Here is a 21,122-nt window from a genome sequence, read left to right as displayed (position 1 = left end):
AGTGTCAGTGAAACTGCACAAATACTAGTCTCAGTCAGTGACTCTGAGTCACTTGTTTGCAAGTGCTCAATGCTACTTTTTAGTAATCCAGATTTAGCCAATCTATGTTTTAAGATACTACTCTGTAGTCTGTAACATATTAACATTAAACCAAATCAAAAGGGAGTGGCTATGGGTTTTTATTTTCTGCATTCTTTTGAAATATATATGTTAATTCAAGAAATAAGTTTTGGGAAGTATGGAGTCAAGTCATCAGTTGAAAATTATTTGTGTAGTAAATAGGATTAAAAAGAGACTGACAGCCTGTGTCCAGAAACCTACCTTTTCTGATGAAGGTAATCTCTTGGAGAATGCCTCTTAACAGTATATATTTTTTTCTCACTTCCTTTTTTGGGGGTTGCCTTAGAAGTTTCTTTCAGGTTTTTGGAAGCTAGAATTTGGGATCACCAGTGATGGCTGGGTTTCTATTGAAATATGGATGCAAATTTTGCATAGTATTTCAGAGTAATTTATATTTGCACGTATATATTTCTCTCAGAGAAAATATTTTGTGAAAACAGTTTTAAACCTTTAGACAATCTCCACAGATACAAAGCCATTAATTTTAAATACAGTTGTAAATAGTGGAATAGCTAAGGAAAAGCTATCTTAGGATATTTTTTCCTGTTGAGTTAAAATGATTTTTCTTATGTTACTATGTTGCACACTTTTATAATACTATGTGAATAATATAAAAACAAATTGAAATTACTGTCCTCTTCATGCAGACTATTTCAATCCTGGAACAACGTCTGACTTTGACTGAAGATAAATTGAAAGAATGCTTAGAAAATCAGCAAAAAATGTTACTTCAGGGAAGACAGGAAGAATAGAAGATGAAAATGAACTGTATTGATGAATATGTTTCATATATTCACAGGGAAATAATAAATGTTACTTCATTGGATTTTGCTATAAGCAAAAAAAATGCCCCTTTTCCTAATAAGTCAATGTAATAAAACCTGAAGAAAAAATATACAACACTTTTTAAACATTGGTAGCAAGCAGATATTCTGGTTCTATATTTAATAAAGTGTAGCCCAGCTGAAACTAGTATTTTCTAAAATCATTCCCATTGAACATTACAGGACTCTTATTTCAACCTAATAAGATCTCTGAATACAACTAAGCAACAAACTACGTATTTTTAGATTAATAGTAATTATTATGGAAGTGCACTATGGAGGTTTTTTAACTTAGGTAAGGATTGTGAAAATAATGCTCTTTGTGCTAAGGTAACATTACTCAAGCACCTAAATTAAATAAGACCTAATTAGCCCTAACTCCAGAAATGCCAGAGGTTTTCTTTGTCCTTTACATACTCTCAAATATTTTACCAAATATTAGCAGCAGTTACTCTATGTCTTCTACACATTTTATTGATTATCGCAAGAAGATGTAGTAAAGTAAAAAGTAAAAACTTTTAGTTACAAATATGAAAATTAAGTCACTTAAACTTTGAAACTATAACTGCATCTGGGTCATATCAGCTGCAAGACTGACACAGTTGAGCACGTCTGCTTATCTCAATCAAAATTCATTTTTGTATTTAGAAAAAGAAAAATCATCTTCTACTTATGAAGTATATATTTGAACCAAACACAAAATGATGCAAAATTTGTATCATAAACACAAAGGATTCTCACCCTCCGAGGACTTCCACAGGTGCTCAAGTTTTGCATGCTATGAATGTCCCCCATCAGCTAATGCGTTATGAATGAAGTGATAAATCAGGAAAGACTTTGCAATGTATGATGATTTGTTTTTATTTTTAATAAAAATGCAACTTTTAGAAAAAATATTGTAGGTCTTGTTTTTTAATAGAAAACGTCTATGCTTCTTTATGTCTACCTTTTATTTTTTTAAATGGCGATTGCAGAGTACCACAATCAAAACTAGGTAGCCATCCATTTCTGCAACCTCACATTTTGTATGTTGAAAAATAGGACACTTGAAATGGGGGGAGCATTTTAATCCAATTCTGCAACTGGCTGTATATAGATAAAGCCCATTTCCCAGGTTGAACCTCATTAACATCAGTAGAGTTCAGCTTAAGTACAGAAGCTCACTGTGCAAATACTATTGTGGATTGAACCAAAGCAGTGAGTGGTCAATATTTATTTTATAATTTTTCATTTTCTCCCATAGTAATCACCTTCAGATAGCCAGACATCACCTCACTTGCTTGGTAAACTCAGAATTTTCTCAACAATTACTACATATTTTCAGGTCAGTCTTAAGTAGTACTGTTAATCACGAAGAAGCAGTATCTCGTAAAAATTTTAGATGCAACTATTTCTATGCAACATCCTAACCACAGATTTTTTTGTGAAAGGATGGTGTTACATATTCCAATTTAAACAGGCTGACCTTTTATTATGCAATCGTTTATAATGCTATACTATGCACAGTTATGTAAATACTGTCTTTTAGGTCAAATGTACTTTGCTTTATGCATTTGCAAATACTCTTGTGGTCTTTGCCTTTTCTTGGCTCCATTAGAAGACAAAACCATGTAGCTACTAAAGTCTTTTGCTTGTTTCTTGTTTTCTCTGAGTGGACTCTATATATATATACACACACGTTCTAAATCTGTAGATTTTTGTTGTTGTTAAGCTTTTCAGGGTTATTTATCAACAAGATTTGGAAATTTCTTTTACTTCTGTATTTTTTAATAAAATCTCTGCTGAAATTTTCCTTTCTACCTTAGTTCCTATCACTAATCCTTCTTCCTTTTCAGTACTTATTATATGGAGCATTTACTACTTAATCCAGTTTATTCCTCTGCTGTTTGTGAATCTGGTGAACTAACATAATATTTCCAAATTAAGATACGTTCTTGTCATTCTATCAGGTGGTCTGTTGATATTGAACTTTACATGCGTGACACTTGGGATGTCTTGTATAACTAGAGGTGGTTGGTTGAGAACCAACCATTTTCCTCAAGCTGTGATGGGTCTCCTAAAATGCAACCACAACCAGCTAACGTGACGTTTCTTTTAAAGGAACATTGATGTGGTCTAGTTATCTCATTCTCTTGATCCATATAATTTCAAATAAAATGATGGAATAGAAAAAACTTGCTTTAAAAGCAGCTGAAGAGACTGGTAAAACGTTCCGAAGCATTTTCCCTAGCGTTTGTGCTCTGGCAAATAACTGGTGCCTTGACTAATTTGAATTATAGAGCTAGAAGAAAATGACTGCTGTTTACCCTTAGTTGTGCTTCTGCGCTGTGTGAAAAAAATAATTGCACAGGTCTTCAAACAGTTATGAAAAGTATATCTGTATTGTAGACTGTGGTGAAGTACTGAAAATCCACACTTGTTCTAAACAAGCTGAACCACATCCCTGATGCAGTCCAGCTTTCCTCAAGCTAGGTTATCCTTCTGATGATAGTAAATGTAAATAGGCCATCCTGTTGGAGAAAGACTGCTTCCAGCATCCAGGCCAGCCACTGCAAAAACAGCTCAATTATTAAAAACACCCACAACAGTAATGTCTGAATGACATGCAGTAGATCCCCAAGGTTTGTGGGGGAGAGAGAGACGGTGGCAGTAGGAGTAACCTCTCCTGCCCATGTTGCTTGGAGACTGTCTCTGGAGGAACCCAAATTCAAATTCCTGAAGTGTCAAAGCATTGTGCAGTAGCTCAGCAACTCATCGTACGTGCTCCTGCAGACTTTCCGAAACAAAAACGCTCTTCCAAATTGAAAGAAATGCTGTTAGTTACTACTGTGTCTTAAATTTTATTTGTAATTCCCATTAAAGTTTAGTGGAATTTCAATGGAATTTTTATCTTGGGTGTTACATAAAGCATGATGTTGAGGCAATAAAGGTATTTTTCTCAGTTTTTCATTTTGGATGGCAATATGCACTTCCTTTGGGAGCATGGTTAGAGGTTCCTAATTATCACCATGGGGGCAGACACCGAATGGCTAAATGTTGCGATGTTGGACCTTAAGGCACTTCACTTTTTCTTTTGATCTGAACACAGAGGTTTTCAAATACCAGGGCAAAATCAGACTGAGACATCTGTTTATGCCAATAATCCATGGTGTTTTATGAACCAATCTGATAACTCAAACTGTATTCCAGGTTTTACCTTTTCTATATTTTGGACGTTTTTTCACTTTGAGGTTTTGTTTTTGTTTTGTTTTTTAAACGCACCACTACACTCTCCAAAAATCTTCAGTATTTGCTTTTTACTGCTGCTGACATATTTTTTATAAACTTATGATTTTGGAAAACCAGTTCCTGGAGGCAAATGTATTTGAACAACTCCCTCGTCTTTGGGGGACTGTTGTTTTGTGCTTTTACACATGTAAGATAATAATTCATTGTTTCATTATCTTTATGGCTAGAAACTTAAACTGTAGTGTTAAGTTTGGGTTACACTAATCTTCTGGCTGGAGAAATCATGACAGAATGTTTTCCTCCCCATTTTAGGATGGCCTGAACAGATCCCTCTAGCATGAGGGATTCAAGAAATACAATTTCCTACCTTTGTTTATTTATATTTATTTGAATAAATAAATATGCTGTACTGTTTTTAGGGTAAACTGGTTTTTTTTCTTCATAAAAGTCTTATTACAGTGTTGCTGAATTATTTCATTGCCATATCACAGCAAAAAAACACTCTTGAGTTTTCTACTGACCGATGGGAGCAGGGATGTGAATGTATTTCCAAGGACATAGTTTTATGTAACCTGTTTACCTTGTAAGACTTGTAAAAATCAGAAATTCTGTACTCCTTGCCCCAAACAATTAATGAATATGTATGTTCACACTGGATCCAGGAACAGTATGTTTTTGTCAGAGTGCGCCCTTAGGGACTTTTGCACGCTTCGGATGCATAATACAATTGAAGCCGTTTCTTTGTGAGAAAATAGGTTAATGACTTGCCAAAAGGCAGATGTTAATTGGAAAAAGTGCATGCAAGTCCTTTTCTTTACAATGTATACGGGTTGCATTTGTTATGACTTGCATCCAAGAACAGGTGCAATTTCAATTGACTCAGCTAACAGGATGTGCTGAGTACACTCCTCACCAATTTCACCAGAAATTTTAAATCCAGCAGAAAAAAAAAGAGTTTCTAAATGAGGGAGTGAGCAATAAGCTGCATTTATTACCTGTTACAGAACTTATTTATAACTTGGTGTTGTACTTAAACATCTTAATAACAGGAAAATAAAGTCTTTGTTTATTGGTGTTGAACAATTTTACTGGTGAGCACTGAGGAACGTTATATGAGACAAAATGTGTCATCCCTTCCAAAATATTTCTTTTGTAAGAGAGTCAGCAGTTCTACATAAGGTACCACCAGTGTATTTGTAAAAGCAGAAAAATTGCTTATTTTCGCTAACACGTTTCCTGCCACTAAACTACACAATCATCAGATTAAGGTCTTTGCCTTGCCTCGCTTCATTTTCCCTGTCTTCAGAAGCAAAAATTAATAAAACGAGTGGGGAAAAAAATCACCTGGGTGTTTCTGGGTCACAAGAGTTGCTGTTTGACAATGTAATAATTTGATTCCAAGGGTCTCTGGGAATTTCTAGGCTACTTATATGAGTCCGCTGGAGCAGGGGCTTCAGTTTGGATCCATGTGCCTAACACAACCTCGTCCTTCAAAAGTCACTCTCCCCTGAGGAGGGGTGAATGTAAAATTTGGTTGTCTGGGAAGCAGCGGCGGTCTAGGCCAGCACAGAAGCATCTAGTTCCACTGGGAGCTTTGGCATTAAGGGGGACACTGAGTGTGCTAGTGACTGGGGTCACAGGATTCTCCCACGCCTGTAGCAGGGACTTGGGCATCAAAGGGCTCAGTGCACTTGCAGAGGCAGGAGTGGGCTGAGAAGAAATGCTGAAGGTCTCCATGCCATCTAAATACAGGATTCTGCAACTCAGAGTAGTAGTTAGGTTGGTAAGTCCCTTTCTGGCCTGTGCCCTTACAGACCTGGATAAAACAGAGGGACCCAACTTCTCTTCAAAGCTGCTAAAGAGGAAGCAATTACCAGAAGGGAAGAAGACAAGACAATTATTCACTATCTGTTTCATCCTTTTGTGCTTCATATTGTAATGAACTAGTACCTCTGTCCCAAGTTTTTTCCTCCTCCTGATCCCCAGAGGAAATCTCTGCTCCTTTTAGAGAGATAAAACCTTAGGACAAAGAGAAAGTAGCAGGAACTGCGAGTTTCTGTGCTAGAGGGTATCACTGAAGCCTTTTCTGGCCATGGTGATGCCAAACGCTTACAGCGCTTATTCCAACTCCTGTACTGAATGTCAATTCTGTCGTAAGATTCAGAAGATTTATAAGATTCACAACTAAAGCATGCTTGCAGCATTCTGCTGTTCATTGAGACTATGAACAAGTGTCACAGAGACGGAAGTGTGGGAAGGTCAAAGCAATAAAGTCCTTTCTCTGACTTCTGAGACTCAGGTGAGCCATGTGCAAAGGGTCCTGCTGCTTTGTGCTGCCTTCATCTGGCACAGCTCAAAAAGAAACGTTTAAGATGCAATGTGCTTGGGTGGTGAAAAGGACAGAACTCACCCAGCAGCAATTTTTCCTTATGAGAGCACTTGTCGAACATTTTTTAATCATTCTTATTATTTTCACCCTGTGGTACACGCTGGGAGCACAAGACCCAGAACGTTTGCTGCAGCCTAGGAAGAGCAACTTGAAAGAGAAAGACAAGACAGCTGCTGATGGTTTCTGACAATGGCCAAGTTCTGCACTGATTAGTGGGCACATTCTGTTAAAATTAAGTGATGCTACACCTGAAAATTGATGTTGCAGGCAAAAGCAGGGTTTAGCTGTTAATCTGTAAGATTTGAAAGTCACTGCATTTCACAAGACCAGCTTTCACTTCTAAGAAAATTTTATAAATGTAATAAGATGCTATTAACGTTTCAGTTAAGCAGTGAGTGTAATCAGGCAAAGCATAGTAGATTAGAATATATAATTGTATGTAACAATACTGAGTAGTTTCGGTCTGTGCTGATGTCTCTCTACAGCTTCATTGCTGAAACACTGTAAGCTTTTGTGCAGCTTCTGCAGTCTATTCAGTATAGACCTAGCCTATAAATAGCTGCATTATTGAAAGACTGTGAGAGGTTCATTAAAGAAGTTGTGACAGCCTCGTTTGAGCCAGAGCTGATATAGTACCACTCCAAGTTACATGTGGGTAACACTAAGCACGAAGCTGGGCTTTTGGCCATGCAGCAGAGTAGATGCCCCTCCAGTCATCCCGTCAATCACCCCAGCTGCGGACTCGCACCAAGTACACTGCACTTCTTGCCGGCTCTGGGCACAGGGATTTTTTTCCTAATGAAAGCACAGCATGTGGGAGCTCATGGTCACGCCGATCTTGTCCCAGCCCAGAGCCAGGATGCAGCCAGGGCGTATGCCGGGGGCCGGGGCTGCAGGACATCCTGCCCAATGTACCTACCCGCCAGTGCAGACACAGCCAGGGAGATTAGTCATCTTAAAATCACATGCAGGCGTAAGTACTTTGCTGACTCAATAGGAAGTCACTGGCTGAAATCAGTGGGACATCTCACATGATTGAAGCTACATGCTGAAAATGTCTTAATCTTGTGCACTGCATTCACATAACCAGGGGGCAAAGAAAGAAAATTTGAATTGCAGCTGATGGCTGTTTTCTTTCAAAGGTATGTGGAAAACAAATATAGCCGTTATAACTTGAGCTTCCGGTTAGTTTAAATGGGTACTTTGCTATTTATTTCACTCCCACTTCTGGCTCTGGCAACTCAGGTAAATGAAGACTATGCAGGACTAAGTCCCCAGTTTGTATGCAGACCTTACCGTACATCCTTTGGGCACTCATTTGGAAGAGATGCTAGAAAGAGACAGGTTTCCAGTATCATTCAAAACCATAAAAGAAGAAATATCCCTCATTTTGTCTTTTTTTTCTTTTACAAAGAAAAATGCTCCCAGATATTCAGCTATTCCAAGTTAGTGTATGTGTTTTCCACATTTCTCTCTTTTCTATAAATGCTCAAGTTAGTAATGTCAAAGTGAGAGAGTTATGCCCTTGTTACATAATCTGAGCATTGGGAGGAAATTATCCGTATTTTTCTGTCTAATGGATTTGGGAGGAACAGGGAGGAATACAAAACTAACGATCTGTAATATCTGGAAAACGCTATTCAGATTGAAAATGTGATGGATACAGTAAAATCGCTCTATCCTACCCAGCATCTCACCATTACTTTTACATTTGTGTACACTGCAGGGTAGCAAAGCTGAGCCTTTAGCACTCATTGTGAAAAACGAGACTGAAATGCCCAAGTTCTCATTTTTAAGATTTGCCCCATATAAGGAGTCACAAAACTATATGCACTGTAGCCCATTAATGTTAGCTACGACACACCCACTTTCTTCCTTCTTTTTTTTTTTTTATTATTTAAAGAACGATTATGCCATAAGAAACACTGGTTGGGAGGTTTCCAACAGCACAGGTCTTTATCAGAGAATGCCGATTCGTCGTAAGCAAAATGTTTCGCAGAAGTGTCTCTGTTTGGATGAACTTCCGATGAAACACAGGCAGGTTTCCATCGCAAGCCCGCCTGATTTCCTGCCAGCTTGCCTGGCAGCTCTCCAGGCTCCACGGCTCTGGGATGGCTCCGGACTGAACCTCTGATTCTTCCTGACTTTTTTTTTTTTTTAATTAAAGGGAAAAAGCCTTGGGAGAAATGCACATTGGCTCTGCCTGGCTTTTTCTGATTGTTCAGAATTAGGTATTTTGATAACGAGGACATCGCACAGCCCAGTCTCTTGGGTTGTTACGTGGGAGACCCAGAGCATCTTTCCTCCCTTCCAGAGAAGCTGCTCAGGTTACACTGCACTGGAAGTGGAATATTTTTCATACCACGTTGAATTTCGTTTCTGAGCATTTTCAGGAGATCTCCCAGTGCCAATAATGTCTTCCTCTCTACTGTCTAAAATGCCTAATTGCATTGCAGTCTCTCTGAAGCAGCAGTGCCTTTCAGCGCTGTCTCCGTCACTCGCTTCTCCCAGGCCAGTTTCTGGTACAGAGGCTGCATCAACTTCTCTGGTGTCTCCTGGGCACTCGTGGCTGCTGGAATTGTGGACGTGAGGTGGTTTCTTGGGATATTAAGCACAGAGATATATTCTAGAAAGCCGCCTCAGTGGCCGGCTGTTTGTGTTTTGGCTGCTGCTCCCTGGTCTATCTGCTCCATCTTCACCTGGAGCCAGAGATGTTTCTCTGCACTTCAGTCTGAATCACCCGGCAGGTGCCGATTCTTTAATTTTTTCTCTTTAATGTGGGGTTACCTGAGGGCAGGACCTTGCGCAGGCATGTGCCCGGGATCCCAGGGGGCTCAATAGGTGAAGCAAGCTGGGGAAGGCAGATGATAACTTCTCTTTCACTTCAGAGCTCATGCTGTAGGCAGTCAACTTTATCTGCCTTTGTACTCCAGACCCTCAACCTCCTGGTTTTTTTCCTTCAGTGCATGAGTTTCACCAGTGTGTTAATTGTGTCTGTGTGCTTGGGTTAACTTGGCTTTGAAAAGCATCTGACTGAGAGGAAGTATTTGGCCAACATCAAGAAGATCTGGCGATTTAAACTCTGGACTTAATTTGGTCTTGGTGTTACCAAACAGGAGGATACAGATGTAAGCATCATTTTAATATTCTCTTCAGGCATTAGAGCAGCTATCTCATTTTTTCCAGACCTCTCCATTTTAAGGTATTATTTTCTCAGTCACGAAACCCATTACATCCAAAAGTGGTTTCTCCAAGGGGCTAGCGCAGCCAACGGGATCAGACTACATTGCTGACACAGCATGGCCAGGGGCTATAGAAAGAATGGGGAAGGAAAGGGATGTGCCCCAGTGTAATTTTCTAGGCTCTGCCAGGCTCTGAAACCTCCAAGGAGAAGAAGAGGTGCTAAGTTTTAGGGGTGTGAGTGGAAGAGGCAACACCAATAGAAGCTGAATGCAGGCAAAGAGAGGGATAAAGAGAGGACAAACATGAACCCTGTTCTGCTTAATTACAGCCTCTGATAATTTGGTTGAATGGTCTTCCCAAACACACCCGCAATCTCTGCCTCCTTCTGCACTAATACTTTGTCCTGACTATATTGTCCATCCTACTGTAGCCCTTCAGTTCTTTGCTTATCTTTTCCTCTCTCTGTTTTCACCTTCTCTTCTCTCCCGTCCTTTTCCTCTGAAAAAATATTTTGCAGCCTACGATTAGTGCACTTGGCTGAAGTCTTGTTGGGCATATCAGGAAGTTTTCTGGATCACTTATGGGTGGAGTTTCCCAAAAGCATCAATTTTTTATTAATGTTGTATAAACAATGGGTCTGCCAAACCCTGAATAGTGCGAGGCAACCTCAAAATGCTGTGCCTCCTTGCAGATTTCTCTCGTGGGTTACCTCACACGACAGAGACACCGTGGCCTCCAGAGTCACACAGAAAAAAGTGACCATGGGCACAACCTCAGCATATGCTGGGGAGGGATCTGCCTCATGTTGTTCACTTGTTTCTTTTGATCAGCCTGAAGCTCCGGCACCGATACTGTTCGGTAGCTGCTTGTCCAAGTGACCACTAAGAAGTCATGATGGGTAACACAGCTCGAAGTGCAGGTGCATTTTCAAAGTTGCATGTGAATTGCCAAGCTCATTTTTGCCAGCTGTCGTGGGATAATGAGCTGTATAATAATGACATTGTTTGCAGCAGCTATGGGATCGAGTTTGAATCAGTACATTGTCTGCAAGAGGTTTTTAAGTAAATATTACAAGTTCATACAGCACCACTATGGCTTGACATACAGAATGACTTAGCTCATTTGGGAGTCCTGGTTAGGAAAGAGGGGGGCAAGAGCTCCTACAATTATCTAAACCAGAGACTAAGAGTGCCACAAATAGCCCTCATTTCCTACATTTGTAAGAGGCCATTCCTGCAAATTTCCCAACATTAGAATGGAATTTTCCATGCTAGGTATCCTTGTCAGGATGAAATGTTTGAGAAATTTTCAGCCGTTTTGAAGACTGAGATAATATGTGACCCCTCCTTTGGACCTTTCCTGGAGACCTCCTGGCATCAGAAAGCACATGGACAGTCAAGGCAAGCGAACTGGTGTAGGAGACACTTCTGAGGACACAGGCAGGCGGTTCACTGAAAGCCATCAGAGAGAATGACCCAGGCCAGATGAAAAGCAGACACAGTGGGACAGACACTAGCTCAGTTGCTTCACCTGCTCAAGAGGCAATGGTCGATACGGTGAACCAAATTGCATAAAGCAAATACATACAGAGAAAACTGTCTGGAGCTCTATGTTAAAATCATTTTACTAAGGCAGCTCTTGAGAATTGATTTTTATCTCTGCATCTGTATCATCAACCTGGCAGCTGTACTCTGTGTAGGAAGCAGTGGGATGGAGATGTGAAAAGGCTGGAAAGGAGATGGATGTAAAACCCAAAACCTGGAGACTGCAAAGTTATAACCAAGTGTTTTGAATTCTTGGTTGAGACCTGAGAGATGCTACAAAGGAGAAAGCAACAGTTTGAAACAAGAGCCAAATGGTGAAAAGCAATGCTGTGATTGTAGGTCCAGTCAATAGCTTTTATGTCAATAGGAAGATGAAGAGGAGAGGGAAGGGCCTTTAGAGGGAAATAATTAGTTCTGTGTTAGAATTGTGAAAAGTAGAAATGTGAAAAGCTGGGTTGCCTGCTATCCTGCCTAAGAAAAAGGTCCTGCTATCTAACAATGGTTTTATGAACTGTAGACCATATTTATTCGTTCCTCTTCCCATTTGATTTTATAATGGTGAGTGCATCCTTTTGCATTTTTTAAAATCATTTTGATGCTTGCAGATTGATTTGCCACACTAACATCCTCTCCCTCTCTCGATCCGCTCAGCCTCCAATGAACAGTCCATGCTGCCTTCCTCTCGTGTTCATGGCCGCGCTGACTCCAAAGCATTTTCCAGCCCCCTAAGCACCCTGCGGCATTTTTCCCCTGCCCCCTTCTTGCTGGTGGCACTGAGTAGGTGCCACCTTGGCTGCTGTGCCTGCTGCTCCACGCCTGCTGAAGGCAGGAGGTCCCACCTGCCTGCTGGATGCTTCCCCGTGGGTATTCCTCAAGCACGGGAAGCTCCACGCCGGGGAAGGGTGGGGAGCTAAGCACAGCACCAACAGGGAGTCTGAAAGGTTTGATGTCCTACAAAGCCCAGCACTGCCACTGAGAAGGCTTTACCTCAAGCTGCTGCCTCCCAGTTTGCCTTCTCCTGGAGTCCCTGGCACGGTGGGCAATGCCTGGCTGTATGGAGAGGGGAGACAGGGCTTGCTTTGGAGCCCACGGCAAGGGTGTGGAGCAGCAGCCTCAGGTAGATGCAGGGGCAAAGAGAAAGGAAACCTGCTCAGTGAACTAGAAATTCCCACACTCTGTTGTCAAACATGCTTGTTCACTGGTGTGGAAAAGGGAAGCTGAGGAGAAGAGAAATGAGTTTGAATGCATTTTAATTGGGATTATAGGCATATGGTGCGGTGCCATTTGTTTTCCCCTTCCTGCTCGGCAGTGGGGCTGTAATACCTTCACACATTTGCCTTTATTTGTCATGTCAAAAGGGGAGACAGCAAGCGGCTTTTTTTCTCCCCACTCTTTGGAACCATGCTAACAGCTCTCACTTCGCCCTGAACTTTGCCAAAGGAACAATCATGATTTTCAGAAAAAGTGCAGCCGGATTGCAAAAGCAGATTCAGCAGCTCCGACTTATTTTTATTAAACTTTTCAGCTGCTCCTGGGAGGACTTCTGCTGTTTTCCAGCAGCAGAAAGGGATGAATTCAAGGGGAGAAGACGGGACGTGATGTCCACAGCACCACATGCACAGAGTTCACCAGCAGCTGGATAGTTAGGTTTTATTGTTATGATAGTATACTTAGTGTTTTGTAAAAAGCTACTTAGGGAGCTGTTTCCCTTGTTGTACAGCAGTTTGTTAGCTGTAAGATTCAGACATAAGCCTTTAATTATGCCTAGCATCTCCACAAAAGCAATTTCAGTTCTCTCCCCTGCCTCATGCAGCATCTTGGGATGCTCTGCATTTAAATGTGAACAAGCTATTTTTTAATATGGCTTTAAATCATTACAGAAATGTTCTGTAGCAGCCACTGGGAAAGCCTGCTCCCATCTGCCCTGTTCAGTTCTCACAGTCACTTTGGGAACCAGAGCCAGTAATCAGAGAAATTTTGTGTAAAGGTTAAGCACAGAGTAGCGTTTTCTTCATGCACTGTGCAAGCTAATAACAGATGAAAGTGTGGCTCAGAAACATTTCAAGAGGAATGTAAAGCTTAAGATTAAGCATCTTTCCCAGCCTTCACATAAGCATCTTTCCATTCATTTTCCAAAACTGTATATGACACAGTATAGGACTTGCAGGGGACTTAGAAGCTAATGCCCACTTAAAATAAAATGTCTCTGGCACAGTTTTAGCCAATCTGAGTCTTCTCCTGCCTCCCCAGATACAAACCCTCTGCAGTAGACTTCAGTCAGCTCAGTGCCATGGCACCCCAGCCTGACCCTAACTCTAAGTCTGTAGCTCCTGAATAAAAGTCGAGATTTTTATTTTTCTTCTGAGAAATATGTATTTTTTTTATTATGGCTTAGACTTGCAGAAAAAGTATAAAACATTGCCTAATGTTATTCAGTACATCCTATGTTTCATGCTCCTTTTGTCACAGAGTTTCTGTTTCAAATAATGATGAAAAAAGTTGTATTAAATTTACATCAAAGGAAAGTTGGGGAAGCAGAAACATGAATAACAAACACATGCATAATGTGATTCTGAACAAAGAAACCTGTGCTGTCAGTGCAGGGATAGGCCATGTGGGAACACATGTATGTCATTGTAGCATATTGCTAACACATGTAGGGGTCATCCAGATACGTTCAGGGGCAGCTGAGATCTCTGTTTGAAGGTAAACTTGATAGAATCTGGTTTGTAGGTACTGTGGCAATGACTGCACTTTACATCTTTGTAGAGTGGCTACCACAATCGTTTATGTGTTATCCTGTGGTTTCCATGTGCAGGGTGAGCCAAAGGGAGAGTGTAAAGAATATGTAAATAGTTAGTGTAAAGATTCACAAAAAAAAAAAAAAATTACAGATGATAATAACGTTCTGAAAGTAGTTCATACATATCTTTAAAATGAACAAAAAAAATATTTTCATTAAATTGTAATGAATTTCAACCACCTAGATCTCATCCCTCCAAAGCAGTTCAGCAGTTTTTCTTCTTCAACAGGTTGCAGTATTACCAGCTCTTCCAGTGAAACACAGGTCGTGGCCCCTTCCTCTCCGTGGAAGTGAGGATGCATTTGCCCAGAGAAACTGGAAGGCTCTGGATTCAGGATCTTGGGTCAGAGCTCTTCTGCAGGAGCTGAGGACATGTTAGTCTTTTGCAAGGGTAATTCAGACTGTTTGTTCTGGAAGTGATTTAGTGTTTTATACTTGTTACGCAGAAATCGGTATGCCTGACATTTTTTAGTAATACTCCTGTTTTGGTTTGTTTTTTCCGGGTATTTGGAATCTTGAACAGACACTGTCTATTACTCTGAACGCATTTCTGCTTTCCTTTACTAGCAGCTCTAGTTCTGCTGTCCTTCATATCACCCTTGAACTGAGACGGCACTCCACTGACTGGCTGGTCTTTATCACCAGATTTTCTGAATGTTCAGCACCCATAACATTGCAGCAGATTTTCAGAAGTGGGCTGCCATCGGCTATGGCAGTTGCAGTTAGGACCAAATTCTCAAAAGAACTTGGCATACGGCCTCAAATCTGGTCCCAGCCACAGATACGTAGTGCTTTCCTGCGGGAACCAGAGCTCTGATTTTGGGAGTTACCCAATTGTGTGCTCCACAGAGGAGTCCTGGATGGGAGGTGGGCGGCTGAGATGAATGTGGCAGGTAAGTGCTCATCACACGTGGCGATGCTGGTTTGTGATGCTTGCGGTGCCAGAGAAGGACAGAAAACAATGAGAAACCAGCTATTACAAAATTATAGTTATGATCAGGAGGAATCCATAAGTATGATAGGCATTTTACCTTAATAAAACCAGGTGGTTGACCCACTGCATGCAGGGATTGATGTGAAAATAGCCACTTCAGTTTTAGCACATTATAGCTAAATGTACCCAGAGCAGGTCTTTAAACCTTGAGCCCCTAAATTACCTTCAATAGATCTCCAAAAGGTACCTAAAGAAACGAAGATTTATATTCATTATGCTAGGATCTTACATTTCCATCTACATTATCACTGAAAGATGCTTACAGCTGCACAAATTCAAAACAGTTGAAAAATATCACTGGAATAGAACCTTAAAATAGTAGTTTTCAAGACAGTAACCCACTAACGTCAGTTGTAGAAGTAGGTTTCTTGAACTTCTGCCTCACCAAAGGCAGAGCCAACGGTAAAATATGCTGGATGAAGTCACTGAATGTAGAATTAGGGTTATCCAAAGGCTTGTTGGCCCTTCTAACTGACCTTTGAAAACTATCCTACCTCTTTTGGGAGCAGAGTAAACGAAGGCAGGTCACCAATTTTTAGACTAATCCAAACAAATGTTAAAAAGACAAACAAACAAGGAAGCAAGCAAACAAAAAAAAGTCCCCAAGCCAAAACCAAACAAGCAACCAAAGAGCCCTGCCAGTCCCTTGAGGTAGGCAAGGTCACGCCTGGGAACGCTCTCGTGACTTGCAGGCAGACAAAACTGCTCCAGCTCAGACGTGACGTAGAAAGACATGACAACACGGTGACATACCGCTGCTGGCGCGTTGGGGCTTGGCTTGAGGACGAGCGCTCGCTCCCCAGCTGTATTTCAGTGCATTGCTAGCATGGCTCAGGCTGCCACCCCCCAGCCCCACAGTTAGTAAATGCACTCACAGTGTGTCTGAACACTTACACAATGTCCCACCACATGCCCATATGGTTGCTGAAGCCCTGCCCTGCCAAGGTCAGTGGGAATTTTTGTCATTGACTTTGGTGCAGGCAGGATTTCCCCCCATGGACACACACCTCCTCCCGGATGCATGTGCATGCGAGTGTTTGTGTATATACATATGCTTTACTGTACAAAGTACTTACAGGAAGGCATCTTCTCTCTTTAAATGTTTTTCTTCAACTCCATATTGCGTGAAGTCAGACCCTCGCTGTCACAGCCGCAGTTTCTCACAGCTTAATGGTGTTAAAGAGCCCTTCTTGCTCCCAAGCGCTGCAATAACAATCAGGCTGGGAGGAAGGGGAAATGAGCAGTGCAGCACACGCTGTACCTTCCAGCCACCAGCTATTGTTAAGAGCACGTTGCTCCAGACAGAGTGGCAGCAAGGCACGGGGTGGGAAGCAGGTGTAACCTGCCAGGAACACCAGTCTAGCAAAAGTCAATTTTTAATTCAGACAAGTACCCCTCCTTCTCAGCTGCCTCTTGCCACCAAACAGAAAGAGGTTTTTACATTCCTGTTGCTCAACACTTGAAAGCTTAACAAACACCTTTGTGGCAAACCAAGAGCTCGTTTTGTTATGTCGGCACTTTGGTCATTCATCTGCGAAGTCACTCATCTTTTTTTCTTCAACTTGCTATCAGGGCATAGCATTTCATGTGCAACAGTTTTCTCTCAGTAAGCACGTATTCAGACACTTTGCTATAGTTTGGGTACTTTACAGAGTCGTCTGAAATCTCTCCTCCTGGCTTGCCCTGCTTGTCCTGCTCATTTTAATTCTGCCCTCTTCAGAAAGGGAAAGTCCCACCAGCAAAGGCTGTCCAGGCTGCGGTAGCCCCAGTAGAGTACTTTGCTCAAGCTAGGTCTACACAGGTGTGTAGCCTGGCACGACTGGTCAGGTTTGGATGGATGCTGGGTGCCCCAAGCCCAATTCAGTTACCTCACACCCTAAATGCAACTGCAGTGTGTTGTTGGAGAACTATCCTGCCCTTGCTGAGCCCTTCTGCTATTCTCAGACACCCTCTAGGATGGTTTTTGAACATCAGTGTGGTGGTCCTTGCCAGAGTGCTTGAAGCCAGCAGCCCACACATTCGAACCCCTTCTTTGCTTTAGTGCGGGAGTTACTGTCCTGCCGTGCCATATTAAAGCCTGTTTGTGATCAGGTTTAGTTCACTGTGCTCTTGATCTGCAGCCTTTATTAACACCTTGTTTTCAGATACCTGCCCCTGTTTGCTGAGCACTCGCACACCATGCGATGCAACATAAATGAGCATGTTCAGCACAGCTACCACACCATAAACAAGCATGATGAAAGAACACCTCTACGCCTGCTGCTACCCATCAGGACATTATCTCTGCTCTCTTTCCTCCACCGAGGCCTGGAGATGAAGTACTGCCTCATATATACCCCATTCATGAAATGCCCTCCCCGTCTGGCTGTTCCCTGTCTGGGATTATCCACTAGCTGCAAAACACAGCTGCTTGGCAAGGGAGTCAGTGGACCATGAGAAGACTTGGCATTTTCTGTCCCCCATTAAGCACTTTTTCCACTTGTGCCTTGTATTTCTTTTCTCCTTATAGTTATTAGTCCTCTTTTACCACAGGATCATTTTTTGGGAAAGAGAATCCACCCTGTCTCCTCTTCCCCCTTATACAACAGCTCTTGACTCCAGTTGGACTCTGCTTGGTTTTCTGCAAGAGTTAGCTCAACACCTTGCCAAAGCCACAGTTATCTCCCCCAGCAGCTTGTCCCTGACCATCTTCCTCCCCTTCCCCAGCTGCTCTCTCATCCTCATAGGTGATACTGCCCTGTTCCTTGTAGCTTGTCTTCTTTGGCTGGGCCAGAATGATGCTGAAAAACAATGGAAAAAACCCTCAGAAATTGTCTTTCCCCCAAGGAAAATTCTCCTCTTTAAATAGTCCCATCACATTTGTGGGGAAAAATACAATTTCTATCTCATCAACATATGTTTCCCCAGTCATCTGCACCTCTGAGCTCTGTAGCTGTTTTATGTTCGTTCCTAATACATATGATTTAACTTGGAGCTATGATGTATGGATTCAGACTATGGGAAAAGGGCTGGAGACTGTATTAGTAATCAGTTCAGCTTTATTTCACTCGGCGGTGACACTGGACAATAACAACTTACAAGCAATTTTGGACTGAACAAGATACATCTGTCCCTGTGCTGCAGTGGAGATGCATCCGTCTGTGCCCCGAGAGCTGTCATTGTCTCCTCATCTATCACTTCCCACTTGTGGCATCACTTCATCTACTCAACAGTAACTTGCCATCGGCACTGCCAAGAAACTTTGAAACTGTTCTGAATTTCACAGCAGGAAAGGCCATAAGGTGCACTTTGTATGTCAAATGCCTCAGAAACTGATTCTGTGCTACTGCAAGCTCTTATCCAAAATACACATGGATATGGTTCTATCTTGTTTGTTGCTTTTCTTTTTGCTGCGTTGTTTTTAAGCACTGGTATAATGTACTCTAATAAATCATTTTACGTTTTCTTTGCACCTTTCAGCATTGCATTGCTTATGCCTGATTAAGAAATGAAGATGGGAAGGGGTAAGAAGCCATCCCCATGTGGGACCTGGCTGACACAGTCCAGGACACAGCATGTAAACTCAGCGATGCAAAGTCCAACCTCCCCTGTGCTCACCCTTGTAAGAGTGACAAACTTGTCCACTTCTTACAGAGGTATAATGATGCCAGCTGGTCTCCCAGAGTCTGTTTCCATCCCAGTGTCCAGGCTGCTGAGCTGTCTGGGGGACAAACAGCAGATGGGACAACCCCTCAGGACGATGGCTCAACCAGCCTGGACTCCTGGCTTGGGGGAAGCACCACGCAGACATGCCCACCACCACGCAGACATGGCTGTACTGCTTCCAGAGCCAGAGTAGGCAAGCAGGAGGACAGCTGTGTCCTTGCAGGGCTAAGCCCAAACCCATCAGCTCTACGCAGAGCCGGCTGGGACACGAGACCACCACCTCCCCACAAGGAGAAGTGGCTGGGACGTGGGGCAGAGAGACCCGGGCTGTCTCCAGAGTGGCTCCATTACTGTATGAACCCTATGCCCAGGACAGCTCTTCTTCAAGCCGGTGAAGTGCCAGTGCACCACACTCTGCGCTGCCAGCCCAGCTCCCAGAGGATTTATTAGCTGGAGGACCTGCCTGGGGAGCGCTGGCTCACTGCCACCACAGCCAGCACGTCTCTTCAGAAGCCAGAGAGCTGGGAAGGTAATGTGGCCATACCTGAACCCTCTGTGAGGATTAGGAGCTGTGTTGTCTGTATTATTTCTATTACCAGGAGTAACCAACCTCCTGTAAAGGAAATCCATATGTCATTTTATACAGAGACTTACCATAGCAACCCCTGCACTTACTGCTCCGTCATCGTGCCTCGCAACTCGGGTATAGCTGATCATAGATGACACCTATCACTGGGGAGATGCTTACCCATTCCCTGCAGCTCCCATCTTCACAGTATTTCTTTTTTAACTCCTTGTGCTAAATGGCATGCTTTAATGTTGGGCTTGCCAAAAGCGCTCCTGTTTTTGTCATGTTCTGCTCCCAGAAGTCAATGACCACTTCAGAGGGAGCAGTGATGCCAGTGCTGGCCATCTCTGAGAGCCCTTTCTCCATGAATATTTTGAGAATCTAGATGGCCAAACTATGAGCTGAGTCCCAGAATAGCCATGGAATAATTTTAAAATCAAATTATCTAAAATAATAGAGGGAAGTTATCAATTAACATCTTGCTTTGCAGCACTGTTTATAAAGATTAATAAAACATTTACATATTTTACAAATCCATTTGGGGTGGGGATTTATAATTTGTAGAAAGCCTCACCACTGCTGTAGCTTGTCTAGATTGAAAGGAAAGCAAATTTCAACATGTCAAAAATCCCCTCAAAGTGGAAATTCCCAGTTCTAATCTACTCTGAAGATCGCACAAACAACATTTCATGTTTTTATGGCAGTAGATCAGAACGGCATCATTCCTTTCTTCCATATGGCAAGGATGATGCAAAATAATGTCTGGAGCAAGAAAAAAAAGTAATCTGTGACTAGCTGGAATACAAAGAAAAAGAGCTTCATTGAAATGGTCTTGTCAGAGCATCATCCCTTGCAACTCAGAACTTCTCAGCACGAGTTTGGCACACACTTCTGGCTTCAGGGCTTAAAACTTCAGGCTTGCCTCTGCACCGCTGACAGCTAGAGGTGCAGAATCTGGCCCTGGGCAACCTGCTCTGTCTGACCCTGCTCTGAACAGGGAGCTTGGACTGGATGGTCTCCAGAGGTCCCTTCCAGCCCTTGGCCTGTTGCTTAAACAGCCACTTTTCCCAAGCCTTAATTGCGGCCTGCGTCCCCTTTGCTCTTCTCCTGGCTGTCACCTCTCCAGGAGCCACTTCCCTGTAGCCAGCTTGGGGGCCAGCGGCGGCCGTGACTGTGCGGGGCCCAGCGGCGGCCGTGACTGTGCCCTGCCGGGGCCACCAGCATCGTGCTGCACCTCCCTGTGCCCAGCACGACCCTCAGGCTGCCCGGCCGGCCCTTGCAAATGGCAGCGTCCCCCTGCAGAGAGGGTGGCATTGTGAAGAAGCTGTTTTTCCACCACCCAAAACAGAAGAGCTGGTTCAAACGTCCTTTTTTCAGTGAAGAAGGTGGGTGCTTCCAGGTGTTTGCAGGGCGTGGGCATGGCAGCCTCTGAGGGAGCGACACTTGGCCAAGGCGGAGATCCCGCCGGGCAGAACCAGAACAGCAAATTACTTCATAGCCCATTAAAGAGTGAACGGTCTAAAAGTTACCCTGCACTAATGGCATCAGTCCTCTGTCCAAGAGGCTGAGGTGAACAATTCAGCTGCAAGAGTTAAAATGTCCTCACATGAAAAGAAAAGAAAGGCTCATAAGACCCACTCTTCGAGTAAAAAGTGACAAACAGAAGCCACTACATCTTACTTAAGACAGAGCTATGGGGGAAAAAAAATTTGCAGAAATCTAAGCAGGTGCCCTGAACTCACCATTTTTTAACATAAAGGAAACATTTTTTGACATCTTAGACCTCCAGTGATGCTGTTTCTGCTGTGCTCCTTTGGCAATTTT

The 21,122-nt window shown here is 42.7% G+C and overlaps 1 protein-coding gene across 1 annotated transcript in view; it reads left to right on the top strand.

Annotated features, from left to right (window-relative positions):
- The window catches only part of POC1B (POC1 centriolar protein B), a 45,370-nt gene extending 44,498 nt beyond the window's left edge, over nt 1–872 (top strand). Inside the window, exon 10 of the mRNA XM_010284621.1 lies at nt 768–872. Within this exon, the coding sequence (XP_010282923.1) occupies nt 768–872 (105 nt within the window). The remainder of the gene's footprint in view (nt 1–767) is intronic.
- The last annotated feature ends 20,250 nt before the right edge of the window (nt 873–21,122 follow it).

Source organism: Phaethon lepturus, unplaced genomic scaffold, assembly GCF_000687285.1.
Source record: "Phaethon lepturus isolate BGI_N335 unplaced genomic scaffold, ASM68728v1 scaffold20073, whole genome shotgun sequence".
Lineage (NCBI taxonomy): Eukaryota > Metazoa > Chordata > Aves > Phaethontiformes > Phaethontidae > Phaethon > Phaethon lepturus.
The sequence above is the reverse complement of the archived record's forward strand: the minus strand, read 5'-3'. Positions and strand labels throughout refer to the sequence as shown.